At 38.0% G+C, this 20,036-nt stretch overlaps 2 protein-coding genes across 7 annotated transcripts in view; both read left to right on the top strand.

Moving 5' to 3' along the window:
- Positions 1-12,763, top strand: part of Herc6 (HECT and RLD domain containing E3 ubiquitin protein ligase family member 6) — a 54,180-nt gene extending 41,417 nt beyond the window's left edge. Inside the window, exons 18-24 of one of the 5 annotated variants that reach the window (XR_013092125.2) lie at positions 411-577; positions 1,652-1,715; positions 2,969-3,039; positions 4,670-4,853; positions 4,941-5,043; positions 6,725-7,110; positions 12,704-12,763. Coding sequence is in view for 4 of the 5 variants with exons in the window: in XM_076864005.2 (XP_076720120.2) it covers positions 411-577; positions 1,652-1,715; positions 2,969-3,039; positions 4,670-4,853; positions 4,941-5,043; positions 6,725-6,948 (813 nt within the window). In the remaining variant the exon portion in view is untranslated. Of the gene's footprint in view, positions 1-410; positions 578-1,149; positions 1,247-1,651; positions 1,716-2,968; positions 3,040-4,669; positions 4,854-4,940; positions 5,044-6,724; positions 7,387-12,703 lie in introns of those variants that run through there. The other 4 variants (XM_076864005.2, XM_076864006.2, XM_076864007.2 and 1 more) reach the window with 4 other exon arrangements.
- A 317-nt stretch (positions 12,764-13,080) lies between these two features.
- The window catches only part of Herc5 (HECT and RLD domain containing E3 ubiquitin protein ligase 5), a 55,528-nt gene continuing 48,572 nt past the window's right edge, over positions 13,081-20,036 (top strand). For both annotated transcript variants that reach the window (XM_077110139.1, XM_076864001.2), the window contains exons 1-4: positions 13,081-13,425; positions 15,851-15,971; positions 16,784-16,860; positions 19,201-19,422. In XM_077110139.1, coding sequence (XP_076966254.1) covers positions 13,161-13,425; positions 15,851-15,971; positions 16,784-16,860; positions 19,201-19,422 — 685 coding nt within the window. In that variant the 5' untranslated portion in view covers positions 13,081-13,160. The remainder of the gene's footprint in view (positions 13,426-15,850; positions 15,972-16,783; positions 16,861-19,200; positions 19,423-20,036) is intronic.

Here is a 20,036-nt window from a genome sequence, read left to right as displayed (position 1 = left end):
TTATCAGTTTATCAGCAAGCATTTATTGAATGTCTCTTGATGTTTCCACATAAGAATTAGTACATAGGATAATCCTTTTGCTCCTGAAACATTTTATATACACGATGCAGTGATAAGACACCACACACATTACCAACTGGTTCTAAATTACACATTGCTGAATTGAAGGGTTTTAGTTATTCAGCTGCAGTGCCAAAGAGGACTTTAGTCATGGGATGTGCATCTAACAACCTGATGCTGACTGGAAATGGAGATGAAGTACATCCTTCTTCCTCAGTGTCGATTTTTCTACAGGGATAGGAAAGAGGGAACTAAGAAATTTTCTTTACTAAAGTCATTATCCCTTTGTATAATTGATCATTTAAAATAACTGGGGTTTTGTTTTTTGTTTATTGTCCTTCCTTTTCCAGCCCACAATTGAGAAGAAGAAATATTTCCTCTTTGGGATGCTATGTGGACTCTCCCTGTACAATTTAAATGTTGCCAATCTTTCTTTCCCACTGGCTCTGTATAAGAAACTTCTCTACAAAAAGCCATCATTGGAAGATTTAAAAGAACTCAGTCCTCTTTTGGGGAAGTAAGTAAAGATATTAAGACTATATCTAGTAAGTCTCAATGGTTTAAGCATAAATAATATTATACAGAGAAATACATAGACAAGGTCTTTCATTTCAATATTGTATATCCTTCAGATGAATTTGAATTTTAGCATTACTTAAAATTGAGTAAACCTAGCTGTTCAGGGTGATGCACATCTATAATCCCAGCAACTCGGGAGTCAGAGGCAGGAGGAGTGCAAATTCAAAGTCAGCTTTTGCAACTTAGGAAGGCCTTAAGCAACTTACTGAGTGCCTGTCTTAAAATAAAAAATAAAAAGGGCTGGGGATGTGGCTTAGCGGTTAAGCACTCCTGGGTTCAATCATCAATGCCAATGAGTAAATAAATACATAAGTACATAAGAATAAATATAAAAAGGACTGAGGATGTGGCTTAGTGGTTACAGGCTGGGATTACAGGCATGCACCACCATGCCCAGCTCATGCGCTGATAGTGGGAGAATAATTTGGCTAGATTTATGCTAATAAGGTTTGTCAACCTTGGCAGGATTGACATTTTGGACTATTTAAATTTTTTTCTTTTTTTCTTCAGTGCTGCAGATCAAACAGCAGGGCCTCCTGCATGCTAGAGAAGCAGTCTACCACTGGGCTATACTAGTGGCCCCCTGGATGTTTAATTGTTTGTTGTGTGAGGCCGTCCTAGGCACTGTGGGATGCTTAGAAGCATCTGGGATTGCTACCTACTTTGCCAGCATCAGCCCTCCCATTCATTGAGACAACCAAAGATGTCTTCAGACTTTGCCAGATGCCCCCTGAGAGGCAGATCGTCCCTGGTTGAGAATCACTGGTCTAGAGGAAGGGTTCCTTTTTGTACTTTTCGTAATACACTGCAAATGTCTATAGGATAGCCATGGTCCGAAAATCAGATAGAAAGACATTCCTCTAGAAAGAGGAGTGGGAAGGCAGAGGAGAAGAAATTTACACTGCATTTGGTACATCCTATATTGTTCACAGTTTTTCCCACCAAATATTTATTACTTTTGAAATTTCATAAAATGAACAAATATAATTTTTTAAATCGCATTTTTCACTAGGAATTTGCAATGTCTTCTAAATGCTGAAGCTGATGATATGGAAGAACTTTTCATATATTTTTCTGTGAGTACTAATGATAGCTAGATCACTGTTTAGCTTTAATCTATTAGGGTTTATTGTTGTTGTTTTGATTTCATTTTTTTGATGATGGTGCTGGGGATTAAACCTAGGACCTTGTGTATGCTAAGAAAGTTCGCTACTCTGAGTTATACTACCAGCCCTAATCTGTGATTCTTTTTTTTTTTACATATTGTTTTTAAATATTTATTTTTTAGTTGTAGTTGGACACAATACTTTCACTTTATTTATTTTTATGTGGTGCTGAGGATCGAACCCAGGGCCACACACGTGCTAGGTGAGTGCTCTACCACTGAGCCACAATCCTAGCTCCTAATCTGTGATTTTTAAAAATAATTTTTATAGTGTCTTAAATACATTATCCTTTGTTTGTTTGTTTTTGAGATGGGGGTCTTACTGTGTTGCCCAGCCTAGTATCCAAGCAGGTGGGCCCAAGTGAATCTCTCACCTCAGCCTCCTGAATTGCCAGCATTATAGGAGCACACCCTTGGGCTGGGCTTGGGATCCAAACTACTTTTTTTTAAATACACACCAAGCATTGAACTCAAGGGTGCTTAACTACTGAACCACATTCCCACCCCTTTTTTATTTTTTATTTTGAAACAGGGTCTCACTAAGTTGCTTAGGGCCTCACTAAATTACTGAAGCTGGTCTTGAACTTGGTGATTCTCCTCCATCAGCCTCCCAAGTCACTGGGATTACCGGTGTGCACCACCATGCCTGGCAGATCCATCCTTTTTTTTTTTCAAGTTATAGATGGACATAATAACTTTATTTTATTTTTTTATTTATTTAATTTTTTTTTTTTTTTTTTTTTTTTTTGTGGTGCAGAGGATTGAAGCCAGTGCCTCACACATGCTAGGTAAGCATTGTACCACTGAGCCACAACCCCAACCTGGATCCATACTTTTTGAAAGATATTTCACTTGTGTACTACAAAGCTTTTGCCCACTTGCTTCTTGTTTGATACCTTATATCTATAGTTCACCAAAAATACAGCAGTTACTCAATTAATATAAACAATGAAATCAGATAAATAATAATTCACTCTTGAAATCTATATACAACATGCATTAGGGTAAGTTTTAAAAATTGTTTATGTGTATTTAGAAGGCTGAACTACATGACAAAATCATGTAAATTTTATAGGGAAAAATGTCTGGAAATAGTGGTATTGTGGGGTGGTTGATTATTCAGACTTACAGTCATATTTAGTATGGAAAACATTGTGGTTACAGATACACTGGGATCAAACTGATGTTGATTTAATTCCAAATGGAATCTCTGTACCTGTGGACCAAAGCAATAAGTAAGTTTTACCACCTAGACTCTCTACTTTGAATATTCATAAAATGTTTGTATCATTTACCAGCATACCACTGGTTCCAGGGAGGGAAGAGAGAAGTTGATTTAGGTATCCTAGTTCCCAAAGGTTGCTTAAAGGGTTGGAGATAATCATGTCTCTGGTGAAAATGCCTCCTGTAGTGACCCTCCTATGTTAGTCCATTTTCCATTACTGTAATGAAACACCTGAAGCTGGATAATTTTATAAAGAAAAGAAGTGGGCTGGCAATATAACTCAGTGGTAGAGTGCTTGCTTAGCATGCACAAAGCCCTGGGTTCAATCCTCGATACCACAAAGTAAATTAAAAAAAAAATAGGTTGATTAGTTCACGAGTCTGGAGATTCAGGGTCCTGTATCTGGTGATGGCCTTCTTGACAACAGAGTTCTGAGGCTGCACAGGACATACCACGACAAAAGTCAAGGAGTGCACATGCATGTCTCTTCTGGTTTCTCTTCTAAAGAGGCCACCAGTATTCTGTCATGAGGGCTCCATTGGGATGACCTTAAGTAATCCTGATTGTCTCCCAAAGGTTCTGTGTGTAAACACAGTCAGATTAAGTTTCCACCCCCATTTATGCCTTACAATGGAGATTTTAATATACAAAGCCTTGGGGGACACTCAGACCATATCTAAACCATACCACATACCTTTAGAAAATTCATCATGTAGTGGAAATTGCATCTGGCAGTGCAAGAAATAATTCTGTAAAGGGACATGTGTGGGAAGAGGAAAGAGAGAGGGAGAGAAACAGAAGAAGCAACCCTGAGAACATCACATTCATATTGAAATATGATGATTGACAGCAGCTATCAGGTAAAGAAACAGGACGTGATGGAGAGGAAATTTACATTGTAGAGCTACCTACTAATGTGAGGCAGCCAGGCAGGCCAATTGAAGGTCAGTATGGCCAGAGATGAAAATAGAAGGGCAAAGAGGCTGCTGAGTCAGGCAAGGGTCAGGTCATAGAGGGGTTTTTGACCTTAGCTAGGGAGGTTTGCAGTTTATCCCTAAGTAAAATGTGAAGCATTTGAAAGATTTTTAGCAGAAGAATGACTTAAGATGATTCAACTTTCATTCTTTTTAACTTTACAATGGTCTGAAAGCTATATGTATTCTATAGAATCTGTACTTCAAATCTTGAATTTGGATCTTTCCTTGGGCTAGCAACAAGTGGTACAAGACTCCTTCATGATGCTGGGCAGAGGCAACAAATCCTAGCTGCTCTACACAGTCATGAGGGGAAATAACTAGTACTCTATAGTAAACTGTGTGTTTCAGCTCTGACAATCAGTACCCTAGGGGGTATTAAATTCGCATTTGATTTATGATGTTTTCAATTTACATACAATGGGCTTATTGGGATGCCCCCCTATTGTAAATCAAGCCAAGGAGCATCTGTATTCAGATTTGTGTTATTAAAGAATTCTCCTGACTGAATGAAGAACTGTGTAGATGGAATTTATGTTCTTTTTCAATAGAAATGGGGTGTGTGTGTGTGTGTGTGTGTGTGTGTATATATATACATATATATATATAATTTTTTTTCCCTAGTCATTGGGCCATTGGCCATTTTTTGTTTTTTCTCCCCTTAAGGCAGGACTATGTTTCTAGGTGTGTTGATTACATTTTCAACATCTCTGTAAAGGCAGTTTATGAGGAATTTCATAGAGGATTTTATAAAGTCTGTAACTGGGAGATAATTAGACATTTCCAGCCTGAGGAACTAATGGCAGCGATAATTGGAGATACTAATTATGACTGGGAACAATTTGAAAAGGTAGGTGATACCTAAAGTATACCCAGTTTTCCAAACAACTTGTATATATTCCATTCCCCCAAAAACATTTTTTCCCTTTCTCTCAAGAATTCCCAGTATTGTGACGGGTACTGCAGATCACATCCAACTATACAGATGTTTTGGAAAGCTTTCCACAAGTTAACTTTGGATGAAAAGAAAAAATTCCTCCGTAAGTACTGCAATATCAGAGAGGTCTACAATTATATATCTTTTAAGACAATTATCTTGTTTGCAATGAAGTCAAGTTCTTAACGGTAGGTCACATGTGTTAATGGCAGAGTAAGGAGAAGGACCAGGTTCCCTGATTTCTGGAATAGCACTCTTTTCCTTACACAAGCCTGTTTCCCGTTTTAAAAAATAAAAGAAGCCGGGCATGATGGCATATGCCTGTAATCCCAGCAGCTTGGGAGGCTGAGGCAGGAGGATCGAAAGTTCAAAGCTAGCCTCAGCAATTTAGCAAGGACCTAAGCAACTTAGCAAGATCCTGTGTCAAAATATAAAAAGGACTGGGGATGTGGCTCAGTGGTTAAGCACCCCTAGGCTTAATCCCTGGTACAAAAAAAATAAATAAATAAGAGTAATAGACATATTGCTATTTTACAAAGTCTTCCACACTAACTAATCCCATTTTTAGACTGTGACCTCTTTCCTTATTCCAGATGGTTTTGTTGTTGTTGTTTTGTTTTTTACTTTGTTTTGATATAGGGGCTCACTAAATTGCTTAGACCTTGCTAAATTGCTGAGGCTGTCTCTAAACTTGTGATTCTCCTGCTTCAGCCTCCCAAACTGTTGAGATTATAGGTATGTGCCAACAGGCCCACCTCAATTTTTGATACACACTCTACTCACTTTATTATTTTTGTTGCCACTGAATATGTTGTTGCGACTAATTGTGAGTTCTTCACTAACAAGTCCAAACTACCTTTTTAATCCTCTCTTAAAGGGAAACTTGTTTTATTCCAGCGCTTCAACTGTCTGTATTTTCAATGAGTTCACTTATATCATCCCCCCTTGGCTTTTCCCCCTACCTTGTATTGGCGTACAATAAAGCAACCTAGTCAAGAACAAAGAAAATTACTTTTATTTGGGGCTAATTAGGATTGAAATTTGGGAGAACACAAATTCAAACCACAAGTGTGCACCAAGGTTTTACAGATGGTAGCTGTATTTATAGCTTTAAACTGCAAGTGGGTTGGGAATTAGGGCCCTTGTTAGTCAGGAATTATGATTAGTGCTGGCCAAAGTTAAGTCATCTTAAAAGAAAGGGATTGCGTGTGGTTTCAGTCTCTGGGTAGTTTGGGGGAAGGGGTCCACTGTACAGAAGGTCAACAAAGGTTAACAATGTTTCAAAGGCCAGCTCCAAGTATGCGCATGTCTGCAGATCAGTTCAAAGGTTCAGCTATGCACTTGTCTGAGATCTGGTTAACCTCGTGATTTCATTTTTGGTGCCTGAGCCAATGCTACTCCATTTTGTTTTCCCTCCACACTTGAAAGCTCATCCAACTCCTACTAGAGAACTAGCCAGTATGACCTCTCTGAGGTCTCCCTGACCAGACCAACATGCCGTCTCTCCCTGCCCTGAGTCTCAGTTCCTCCACTTGACTCTTAAACTTGTATTTCCTAATCGAGCTAAATTAAACTTCTTTATATCTTGCTATTATATTTTCATGTATGTAATTTCCTGGCAATTAGATCGTGAACTTATGGAGGGCAAAAACCAAACGTCCATGATTTTTCTAGCTCTTTCTACGTGTGAACACTCAACATTTAGTAAATGTAATCATTAATTTATTTTCATAAGTTTTGCTCTTTTCTATGAAGTACCTTAACCAAATTGCATTTCTTTCTAGTGTTTCTTACAGGAAGTGATAGGCTGCAAGTAAGAGGCATACAGGATATAGGAATAAGATTTCGCTGTCCCACAACTTTCAGTGAAAACGACTGTCCAAGATCATTGACATGTCATAGTATTCTAGACCTGCCTAAATATTCTACAATGGAAAGAATGGAAGAAGCACTTCAAGTAGCCATCAACAACAGCAGAGGCTTTGTGTCACCCATGGTCACATTGTAATGATCACCTTTCAGAGTCTCATGAAGGCCTCAGGCACTCAAGCCTCTCAGTATTATCAACAATAGTATTTTCTGCTGGGCAAGGCATAGGCCTGTAATCCTGGTGGCTCCAGAGGCTGAGTCAGGAGGAGTGCAAGTTCAAAGCCAGGATCAGCAACTTCAGGTGAGGCCTAAAGAAATTTAGTTAGACCCCATCTCTAAATAAAATATAAAAATGGGCTGGGGAGGTGGCTTAGTGGTTAAGTATCCCTGGGTTCAGTCCCCAGTACCAAAAAAAAAAAAAAAAAAGAATAGTATTTTTAGTTTAACAAAATTATGTACAACAACATCTCCTGTATCCCTAACTTTGCTATTAGAATGTTTGCTTTTACTGAATTATTTCCTGAACAATTTAAAAATAAACTGAATATGAATAATATTGATATATTTTTTTAAATTATTGCACCTCTAATATACTGCCTGAAAGTCTGAAAGCCTGTCAAGTTTGAAAAAAATAAATAAAATTTAAACTAATTTTTATGTTTTAAGGCTGTGTAGATGCATATTTTATGTTACATAATATCTCAAGTTTTTATTTTAGCAGTTTGCTGGATAGAAAAATTTAAATATTAAACGATTCATTAAATCACTGAAGAATCATTCTAAAAGCAGTTATAATTATTTTGGTGAAACACTGAGCCCAAGCAGGAACTCCTACTTAAGAGTTGGGGAAATGTGAAGTTAAAATGTGTCATTATTGTGGCTATAGAGTAAATTAAGGGAGTTGTAACTGCCATAGCAAATAACTAATGAATTTTGTGGACCAGTTCTACCTAATGTTAAATTTTTAATTATTATGTAGCCAATGGCCTCAAAGAATGAGACTATAGCATTTGCCAGTAAATGGATGGAACTGGAAAATAACATACTAAGTGAAATAAGCCAATCCCCAAAAACCAAAGGCAAAATGTTCTCTCTGATATGTGAATGCTAGTCCCTAACAAGGAAAGGTAGAGAGAGGAAATAGAGAAATTCATTGTATTAGACAAATGGGAATAAAGAGAAGGAAGGGGAAATGGGATCAGGAAAGACAGTAGAATGAATAAGGCAGAACTTTCCTATGTGCATATATGAATACACAACCAATGTAACTCCACATTATGTTCAACCACAAGAATAGGATCAAAATTATAATGGGCTGCAACCCATGTTATGTATAATATGTCAGAATACATCCTACTGTCATGTACAGCTAAAAGCAACAAATAAGAATAAAATAAAGATTTTTTAAAAGTAAAAAAAAAAAATCTTATGTAGCTTTGAAATGATTCCAAATACAAAATTTGCCATATTTCCTAGTTCTCTATTTCCCCTCCCTACCTTTCCTTGTTAGGGGCTAGCATTCACATATCAGAGAGAACATTCGGCCATTGGTTTTTTGGGATTGGCTTATTTCACTTAGTATGTTATTCTCCAGTTCCACCCATTTACTGGCAAATGCCATATTTTTTCTGTGATAACAACTTGAAGGGTAAGCCCCTTGCTATAAGAATGTTATATCATGCTTTATCAGAACCCATATGTGAGTTTCTGACTTCAACTATTAGACTCCAAAATATGTATTAAACCCAAGAGTTTGGCAGACACTTTGAGAACTTCGGTTGTGGCAGACCACACTGCGTTGGCCACTTCTCCAAAGATCGAGAGCTTCTGCCAGGCAGGGCTGTCCAGGTAGCCTTTGAGCCAAGTCCCAAAGCCTGGCCAGGCAGCACCAGCACTGCCCACATGTCTAGTCTCTGCTGAGAACTACTCCTACGCAGGGATACTTGAAACAATTAAACTTTTACTTTCCATCCTAATTGTGCCACTGTAGACTTTAATAATTAGGCTCCAAAGAAATTGGAACTTACACACTATGTGGTTTATGTATCTTCCCTATTGAATATATTCTCTGTGAAATTTATTTCTATTATTATTCTCCTCAAACATAAAAAAAAATCTTTGTGTGGCAATAAAATGTGTGTTTCATAAAATCATACTTTGATCATCTCCTTATTTTAACTGTACAAAACAAAGTATAGCCAGGCATGGTGGCACACATCTGTAATCCCAGCAACTCAGGAGGATTGCAAGTTCCTAGGCAGCCTCAGCAACTAATTGAGGCCCTAAGCAACTTAGAGCCTGTATCAAAATAAAAAATAAAGGGCTGGGGATGTGACTCAGTGGTTAAGCAACTCTGGGTTCAATCTCTGGTACTTTAAAGTGTAAAGTGTAAGTTGTTCTACAAATTCCTGCTGCTGTCCTACCCATTCCAGAAGCCTTGTGTTAGGGGTACTAGAGGTAGCTGGGGAAATGGAAGACTATGGGGCCAAGTCCATACTGGGTTTTGATGTGAAAAAAGGACAGAGGTCACCTGAAGACAGAACAGAGAGAACTTGCCAGGGTCACTAGATATAACAGGGCCAGTAAAACTATAAGCCCTCAAAGAAATCCTGAGTTACTTTAGATTTGTCTGTTTTCAACGTGGATCAACGTGGAATAATTCTATTTGAATTAGATTTATTCTATTTGAATTTTAAAGGAAAAGGTAATCAGGCTGGGGATGTGGCTCAGTGGTAAGGTGCCTGCCTAATGTGTGAGGCCCTGGGTTCAATCCCCAGTATAGAAAGAAAAAAAAAAAAAAAAGGTAAACTCTAAACTTAAGGGTTCCCCAGTACCTGATCTTTTACCACCATTACTTTTTTTTGTTTGTTTGTTTTATTTAACGCAAATGGGTGAATTGTTCTAAACAATTAAGGGAAAAAAACAGTATTAATTCGATACATAATCCTTCAGAAAGCCAGGGAAGAAGGAACACTTCCCATTTAGTTTAGTTTTGTTTTGGTTTGTTTTTTTACCTCAGCAATACTCCAGTATCAAAAAGAGGTAAGCCAGATATGGTGGTATAAGTCGATAATCCCAGCTACACAGAGGTTGAGACAGGAACTTTTCAAGTTGCCTGGCAACTTGGTGAGACTCAATTTCAAAATAAAATAAAAAGGGCTGGGGATGCAGTACCTGCCTAGCATGTCTGAGGCCCTGGGTACAATCCCCAGTGCTGTGGGGAGAAAAAAAAAAAAAAAAGACAAAGAACAAAATAACAGAGATACAAAAATCAAATTTTAAAACATTGAACACATGCAACAAAACAAAATGGGTAATGCCTATGAACAAGTGGGAGTTTAGCCTAGAAATGCATTAAAAAGTCAATTATATTTTACCATATTAACAGGAAAAAATACAATTATTACAGACAGAAAAGTAACTTGACAGAATCCAACACCTACCCATGCATGATAAATATTCTCAGCACACAAGGACTAGAAGGGAACTTTGCCAACCTGATAAAGCCTGCGTAGTTAAGCTCATACTTATTGGCAAAAGACTTAATGCTTTCCTACTAACACCATCTCTCATCATTTTACTAGAGGTAGGAATCTATACAAGAGGGCAAAGAAAATAAAAGGCATACGGATTGGATAGGAAGGAACAAAACTGTCTTATTTGCAGAATCTACAAAAACTAGAACTATTAAGTAAATATAGAAAGGTCTCAGGATTCAAGTTCACTGTATAAAGATTAATTGTATTTCTATATAGTCACAAGAGTCATAAATTGAAATTTGAAAAAAAGTACCATTTACAATATCAAAAAACAAGAAATAGCTAAGGATAATTTTAATAACTATGTATGACTATACACATAACATTATAAAATAATTGAAAGAAAGCTTTGAATTCATGTAGAGGGAGAGATCATGTTCACTGAAAAAAGCACCAATTCTTCCAAAATTCATATATAAATATGTGTGTATATATGTATGTATATATATGTATGTGTATACACACACACACATATATATTTTATATATATATATATATATACACTTTTTTTTTTTAGATGATCTCACTATGTTTCCAGGCTGGCCTTTAACTCCTAGGCTTAAGCTTTCCTCTAGCCTCAGACTTCAGAGCAGCTGGGGCTACTAGCTAAAGCACCCTGCTAAACTGATAATTCAATGCAATCTCAAGCAAAATCACAACAGTCTGTTTCAAAGAAATTGATCAATTTGATCATCAGTTGATCCTAAAGTATATATAAAAATGCAAAGGATCTAGAATAAGCAAATTATACTGAAAAAGGACAATGCTGATATGCTCATATGAACTGATTTTTAAAAATATTTTATTAGTTATTGATGGAATTTTATTTATTTATTTATTTGTATGTAGTGCTGAGAATCAAACCCAATGCCTCACACATGTAAGGCAAGTGCTCTACCACTAAGCTACAATCCCAGCCCGTATCATATTAACAGAATTTGAGACTCAGGATTTATAGTAAATAAGACAGTGTGTGGGTAGAGTAAAATAGATATATAGGTCAGTAGATCATATGGAACAATTAAAAATCCAGAAACAAATCATGCAAATTAATGGAGATAGGCAAAGCTGGAACAAGTAGAAGTCCACATGGAAAAAAATAAATACTACCTTTACTCTCTCCCCACACTATAAAGAATAATGTGTTTGAAATACAATAAAGACCTAAATCTGTAAAACTTCTTGAACACAAGTGAGAATATCTTGCAATCCTGTGTTCAGCAAAGTTTTCAGGTGAAAAAACAACACAAAAGGAAAAAATGAAAGAACTGCATAAAATATAACTAGCTCTTCAAAAGACAATTTTAATAAAATGAAAAGGTAAGCCACAGACTGGTAGAAAACATTACAAAATATAAATTTAAGGGGCTGGGCTGTAGCTCGGTGGTAAACTGCTTGCCTTGCATGTGTGAGGCACTGGGTTCGATCCTTAGCACCACATAAAAATAAAGATACTGTGTGTTCATCTGCAAATAAATAAATATTTAAAAATATATAAATATTTAATAAAGGACATGGTATAAAACATCTGAAGAACTCTAATATTATATAGAAAGAACCCTCAGATACATGAAGCCATTGATTTACTAAATGGGCAAAAGATTTCAATAAACCCTTCACCAAAGAGAGAGCTATAGATAGCAAAATAAGTACACTCAAAAGACACTCAGTATCATTAGTCATTAGGGAAATTAAAATTAAAACCAAAACAAGATTACACTACAACTGAGAGCAAAAGTTACACTACAACTGTTAAGTGTGGAGTGACATAAATTGCTGGAGAGAATGTAAAATGGTACAAGCACTTCACTTTTGATAAATGGTTGGGTTTCTTTTGAAGATATCCAACCATTTATCAAAAGATACAGCAATTCCACTTATAGGTATTTACCCAGAGGAAATGAAAACATTTGTTTCCTCAAAGACTTGAGCACAAATATTCATAGCAGCTCTATTCACTGTAGCCCCAAACTGGAAAGGAGTAACGCGACCATCAATTGGTGAATGGATAAATAAATTGTGATATATCCATATCACAGAATGCCACAAAGCAGTTAACAAGGGAGGATACTTAGGCAACACAAAAGGATGAATCTCAACGCATTATGCTAAGTAAAAAGATCAGACACAGAAGACTACTTTGGTAAGATTCCATTGTATAAAATTCTAGAAAAGGCCAAACTATACTGACAATAGGACAGATCACTGTTTACAAGGCACGAAGATGCGAAGGTGCGTGGGGTGAGAAGGGGGTGGACTGACTGCCCAGCCTTCTTCTTCAGTTTCATTTCCGTTCTATGGTTTGAACCTGGAACAGACGCTGAATAAACTTTAGCTTCTGTTTTCACCCCACAGCCTTCTCTAGAATCGGCAAGCGTCAGGGTGCCTCCGAGCGGAATTGCAGTTTCCTCGAAAGCCATCCAGTCCAGGAATTCAGGTGGCCGTGGTCCAGCCCGGAGACGACCTCCTCGGCCCACTTTACCACCTACCAGAGACTTCTTTCTCCGACCGCCTCCCAAGCCTTTCGAAACGCTCGGAGTTTCCCTTTTAATTTCCTTTTCGTCTTACAAATAGAAAACCAAAACAAAACAGTTTCGTTTTCTCCGTTGACTGCTGGCCCCGCCCCCCAACAGCACGTGGGGAGCCCGGCGTCGGGGCAGGGGCGGGGCTGGGGCGGAATCGAATCTCGGACGCCGCGGCGCTAACTCCAGCTCCTCAGCGCGACGCCGGGGCTGGAGACTGGCGGTCCTCGGCGTTCTCTTGTTGCCTCGCGGCCGTGGAGCCAAAAAGAAAAAAAAAAAAAAAAGCAGTGATGGAGCCGAGGCTGCCGAGGAGGTCGCGGGGCCGCGCGCGCTCGAATCCCGGCCGGGCTGCCGCGTCCGGCTCCGTGGAGCCGCACTGCGCGGGGGTGTGGCTCTTCCCCAGCGCCTCGGGTCTCCGCAACGCGCTACTCCGGAGGTCCGAGACTACGCGCCAGATATGCTGCACGTCGAGGCGCCTAGCGGTGCTGGAGCGCGGCGGGGCTGGCGTCGAGATCCACCAGCTGCCGCCGAGGAGCGACGGGGCGAGGAAGCCCAGTAAGTGGGGCGTGCGGGAGGTATCCGCTCGGTCTCGAGTTGGGCGGGGTGGGGGGGCGGTGGCTGGCACTGTCGCTTTCCCTGAGAGGGATTGGAGTGCGATGTGCTGTCCTTTGCCTTGTACGGGTGGGAGCGGTCGGAAGGGCTTTTGGCTTGCGGCTGTGTCTGGGGCGGCGGACGCGCGCCCGGCTCAGGTGGTCTCGCGGTGCCGCGCACCTGAACTTTCCTTTCCCACTGGTCGCGGAGTTCGCAGGATGTTGGTCAAAATTGGACCGTCCTTTGCAAACAGACCCGCGTGGGAGTGTACGGAGAGCATCTTCATCTGCTTGAGCCACGGTCCTTTTATAAGTGGTTGCTGTTCAAAGTTGATTTCCACCTCCCCCCGCAACACACACCACCACCTACTCTCCCCGATTTTGTGAGCCTTTTAGAGGCTTCAGTTATCTTTATCCGCGACAGTATAACGTTGGCCTTCAGTTGCACTTCGCCCCGGTCCTAATTCCGGTACAAGTTAGGTAGAGTGGTTCTGATTCATCTTATTGATCTTTAGAAAATTCTGGTCCGAAGAAGTAAATGGTGTCTTACTGTTGTGTTATTTTGAATTTTAACTGGCGTGAAATCGAGGGTTTTTTTCAGTTCTCCATTGGCCATTTGCATTCCTCTTTCGGTCAACTGCCTGTTCAAATCCTGACCTGGCTTTTAAAAAACTGAGTTGTGGATCTTTTTTTTTTTTTTTTTTCTTATTTATTTGTAAGAGCCATTTGGATATTGAATAATAGCTCTTTGCCTCTCGTGTATGTTGTGATATTTTTCTGCCTTGCCTTTTGTTGACCTTATTTCTTCCTGTGCACAATTTAAACTTTTAAAATCATCTATCCGACTTTTTCTTTTATGGAGGTGTGTGGATTTTTAAATTAGAAATTTATGAACCCTCTGAGATATAAGGTAGTGATTTTAAAGCGGTATTTTTTCGTGGCGGGGTGAGGGGCGGGATTGCTCTACAACTGAGCTACACCCCCAGTCCTTTTTTTTTTTTAATATTTATTTTTTAAGATGTAATTGGACACGAGGCCTTTATTTTCTTTTTATGTGGTGCGGAGGATCGAACCCAGGGCCCCGCACGCGCTAGGCTAGCGCTCTACCGCTGAGCCACAACCCCAGCCCCCACCCACAGTCTTTTTTGTTTTCGAGTTAGGATTTCCCTAAATTGCTCAGGCGGCGCTCGAATTTGCTATCCTCCTGCCTCAGTTTCCCAAGGAGCTGGTATACAGACTTGCGCCACCGCGCCCAGCTTAAAGTTTTATTTTTAAAGTTAAAATTTGTTATGTTTGGAATTGATTATGATGAGTCTGAATTTATTCGGTTTTTTTCCCCCAAAGGACTGAATATGATTATCCAGTACCATTTCTTGAATATCCCTCTTTTTTAACTGATTTGAAATGCTTAGTCTATAAAAATACATTAAAGATAAGTAAAAGAAGTGGGGGGGATTAATCTGTTGGGCCATTTTTGTTCCTCTAGTACTTGTAAAATGGTTTGTGCTTTTGAGATTTTCACATTAGAATTAAAGAGTGAAACAAAGTCCCCAAACTATCCTCTTAATTTTTGTGAACAAACTAAGTGAGATTAAATAGTAATTGTTGAGCAATTTAAATTCTTTCTAACTTTTGGAAAGGACTAATTATGCCCTAGTGCCAATAAAAATTTTTTTCCATGGTTTCCCCCTTTAAAAATATTCCCCCCAAACACAATTCTTGCTTTTAAATATAGGCATTAGCTTTTGAGGGGAGCTTTCTGTGGGTGTTTATTATTGGTTTTGGATAGCATGTCTCAGAATACACAATATATTTGTTCTTGAAATGGGTTATATTACTCTAAAATTATGTTTTCTTACCTAGTTTTTCATTTGTCACTTTAAATCTAATTTGTCTCAGTTTATTAAAAAAGGATTTAAACTGGGCAAGTAGGTGAATGCCTGTAATCCCAGCAGCTCTGGAGGTTGAGGCAGGAGGATCAGGAGTTCAAAGCCAGCTTCAGCAATTTAAAGAGGCCCTAAGCAACTTAATGAGACCCTGTCCCAATATAAAAAGAGCTGGGGATGTGGCTCAGGGGTTAAGCACCCCTGCTACCAAAAAAATGTTTTTAAGGATTTAAAAGCAAGATATTTAATTGACTATGGTAAGGTTCTATTTTATGTAAAACAAAGAAAAAATCAATGCTTTCCCAAATCTAAAAATGTGCATTGGCAAGAAAATTGTTATTTCTTATTTGCTTCGCATACTTGAGTTTTCTTAAAGAGAAAATCATGTTAAGTTGAAGATTGTCTAGTTTAACTTTTTTCCAGGCATTTTAAGTGTATTATAATGAAATCAATAATAGTAGTAGATAATAACTGATAACAGTTTCTTTTGGATTTGCTCTTCAGAGTGTATTAAGTTAGGGAAAAAAATGAAGATACATTCCATGGACCAAGGAGAAGAGCATATGCTGATTCTGTCCTCAGATGGAAAGCTCTTTGAATACAATTACAGCATAGAACACCCAAAGTAGGTAACTTTTTTTTTCTTTTGTTAAATGGTTTTACTTTCACCTGAAAGGCAACAATAATTTGTAGTAAAATTTTACACTATATGATTCTTGTCCTCTGCTCTATATAGTAGCATCTTAAGGAAGATTTTCAATTCTACCAATATTGCACAGGTCATTAAAATAAGGTGGAATTACAAACTTATGTATATTAATGTTCATTAATAATATTATTTTATTACACACTGTATAATTATATTATGCATTATATACTGAAGTTTTTATAGATGTTCCCAGTCTGGAATAATGGGACAAAATAATGTGTTAAGTAGTGATGAATTCTAAACTGACCAGTGAATTCCATCTATACCACACAAACCAGTATTCTGCTGTAGCTATCATGTTGTTTTGGTATTTGAAATGTTTGATTAGTTTCTCTAGCCCCAAATTGAACTTTGACATTCATCAGATTATTTGATACTCATGATAATCCTATATGGTATTTCCAGAAATAAGTTGTTAAACCTAGGAAAAAATGCATTATCATGAAGTGATTTTTGAGACTTTTTTCCTAGTAGATCGAATGAATTAGAACTTATTTTTAACTTGCATTTATTTCTGCATGTTAAAATTGTTTACATAAGTAGGGTATTTTAGACTCATTATATTATAAATATATCATGCTCAATATTTTCTTCAAAGTATTTTTACAGTTCAGTGTACTGAATGTGAAGTGGTAAATTTAAAGTTGTTTTTCTTGACTTCATTCCTAATTACATTATTAGTTCTAACAATCATTATGACTTTCATAAACTGTCTTTTCTTTGATCAGGTTTCAAAGCATTTTGCAAGAAAAATATATAATTCAGATCACATGTGGAGATTATCATTCTCTTGCATTATCAAAAGGTAATTTTTAGAATATTGTTTTCTGTAAATAAATAAATACATGTATCTGTAGAACCAGTCAAATAGATATACCTCATTTTGTGACAAGACAGAAATGTAGTTTTGAATTTGATATCATTCAGAGTTGTGTGAGTTTATTTTTGATTTGCTTTGTTTTTTTGTGCTGGGGATTGAACCTAGGGGTGCTTAATCACTGAGCTATGTTTCCAGCCCTCTTTAATTTTTTTATTTTGAGCCAGGACCTTGTTATGTTGCTCAGAGCCTCACTGAGTTGCTGAGGCTGACCTAAAATTCAAATCATCTTGTCTCAGCCTCCTGAACTACTGGGATTACAAGCATGTGCCATTGCACCCAGCCAGAGTATATTCTTTTTTGGTACTGGGGATTTAACGTGAGGCACTTAATTCCTGAGCCACATCCCCAGCCCTTTTCATATTTTTATTGTGAGACAGGATCTCACTAAGTTCATTAGGTCCTTACTCAGTTACTGAGCCTGGCTTTGAACTCCTGATCCTCCTGCCTCAGCTTCCTGAGCTGCTGGGATTACAGGTATGTGCCACCATGCCTAGCTAACGTAGTGCTCTTAAAGGGTGCAAAATGAGATAGAATTCTTGGGTTTCTAAAATCTTCAGATTTCTAGAATCAACTGTTTCTACATTTTATTCCAGGCTTTTATTTTGCAAATATGAAATAGTGAAGAATTTCTGAATAATCAAAAACATTCCTTCTGGAATCTGGTCCCGGCCCTGGCCACCCTTTTCCAGAACTTTTTTTCCTTTTCCTAACACTCTACTAGCTTTCATTGTTGTAGTTGAGAATCTTCTAGTTCTATTGGGGGCCCAAGTTGCAGGCCTGTATTACATATATCATCTTTTGAATTTCAGGATTTTCCCATCCTTTCAGTGTTCCCTGTCAAACACTGATAGTATGAAATGGAAGCAGCAAACTTGACTATGAAAGGAATGGCTATAGGAGAGTGATAGAAGGAATTCAGGATCAAGGAAATTAAAAAAAAAAAAAAAAAGACAGCTGGGTACAGTGGCATATACCTGTCTGTATTCCCAGCTACTTAGGAGACTGAGACAAGAGGATCACAAGTTCAAAACCAATCTGGACAACTTAGCAAAACTCTCTCTCAAAATAAAAAATAAAAAGCTAGGAATATAGCTAAGAGGTAGAGCATTTGCCTAGCATGTATGAGGCCGTGAGTTTAATCCCCAGTACCACCCAAAAAGCGGGGGTAGGATAAATACATACATATATGTGTGTGTGTGTGTGTATCAGCATATACATAAATATATGCTGAAGGTTTCTGTTGTGGTTTGAGAATATGAACTTGTACTAGAAAAAATTGGCCATTTTGATCTCATCCATTAATGTCCAAATATTTCATATAGAGTATCTATTATGTTTGGACTGTGAAAATTACATACCTGTCTTGACTTCAGAGGCTAAGGCAGGAGGATCACAACTTTGAGGACAACCTGGGCAACATAGTAAGATTCTGTCTCAAAGAAAAGAGAAAAAAATAAAAGTTACTGGTAAATCACAATACCGAAAAAAATAAAAGAAAAGTAAAGAAGGGAACTGGTCATGCTCATCATTATATTCCTGGTGGCTAATAGGCACTTGAAAATTCTACTTGAAAAAGAGATTCTACCCCCTCGAATGGTATTCTACAAGGAGGTGATCATTAAACACTGGTTCTCTGATAGGCTTTTTCAGATGCCATTGAATACTGACAGTTTCATTAGATAACCTGAAAAATTTCTTGAAAAATATGCTTTATATATTCAACTAGTTAAAGAAGAAGCTGTCTCTTTCAAAATACTGTACTGTGGCCTTTTTTTTTTTTTTTTTTTTGAGTTGGCATCTCGCTTCATTCATTGCCCAGGCTGGTATATTAAACTCCTGTGCTCAAGTGATCCTCCTTTCAGCCTGCTAAGTAGTTGCAAGTGTGTACCTCATGCCTAGTTTCAAGTGAATTTCTAAGTTGTTTATTTGGGATGTTTAAGCCCCTGAAAGGGAGGAAAGTAGAAGAAATACTAGTTCTGGGTTTTATTTTCTCAGACTAGAATACTTCTGTTTTTCATGGGCCTGACGTGTGGCTTTCTTAAAGTATTCCTTGAATCTGATCAAATATTTATATTCAGATAGCTTCATTGTATCCCTTGAGATGAGGGATAAGGAAGTTACTTAACTGTTACTGCTCAAGAGAAGATTCTTCTGTGTTTTTCAGAGTTAGGCATAGGTCCTGAGAGATTTGTAAATATGAATGTAAGACATGTGTAGTATACATAGTGCAATTAATACGACTGAATTTTCTTTGTTTTTGTCAAGGTGGTGAGCTTTTTGCCTGGGGACAGAACCTGCATGGCCAGCTTGGAGTTGAAAGGATCTTTCCCTCAACCCCCATACCACAGATGGTAGAGAACCTCGCAGGAGTCCCCTTGGTTCAGATTTCTGCTGGAGAAGCCCACAGCATGGCCTTATCCATGTCTGGAAATGTTTATTCATGGGGAAAAAATAATTTTGGACAACTTGGCCTGGGCCACACCAAGAGTAAGGAACATTTTCAAATTCATATTATTAACAAATATATTTGTTAAATGGGAGATAATTGAACACAGACCTTCCTGTCACAGATGGTTTAGATCCTTGTGTTCATTTGTACTGGTCTTCATGATTTATCTGGCTTTAAGGTAGAATCTGTCCAGGAGACTGTGTGGAAGTTGTTGATATAATCAAGGCCTGGGTAGGACAGCAAGGGCATTGGATTAGGAATCAAAACACTGAGATTCTTCCCATTCTGTAGTTTACTTACTACAGGGCCTTGTCATGCCCTCACTTTCCTCTGAGCCTATTTCCTTTTTCTGGAAAGTGACAAGTTTTGATAAAATGACTTTTAAGATGTCTTTGAACGTAAAAACGGTGAAATTCTGTGTGGAAACTCACACATCCTGATCCTATTTTAAATGGCATTATTTATGTCTATATACACATTCACACAACCAAAGAAATCATGTAATTGCCATTATTGAACTACCTCTACAAAGTATGGCAAAATTTCTCATGGTCCCAGATGACTTATTAGAATTCTCATGTGTAATGAATTCTGTTTTTTCTGGAAATGGTCAAATTTTGCATGTCTCCCTAACATGGCCCAATGCTAATTA

Source organism: Callospermophilus lateralis, chromosome 8 (genome assembly GCF_048772815.1).
Source record: "Callospermophilus lateralis isolate mCalLat2 chromosome 8, mCalLat2.hap1, whole genome shotgun sequence".
Lineage (NCBI taxonomy): Eukaryota > Metazoa > Chordata > Mammalia > Rodentia > Sciuridae > Callospermophilus > Callospermophilus lateralis.
Note: the sequence above shows the minus strand (reverse complement) of the source record. Positions and strands in the feature narration are given on the sequence as shown.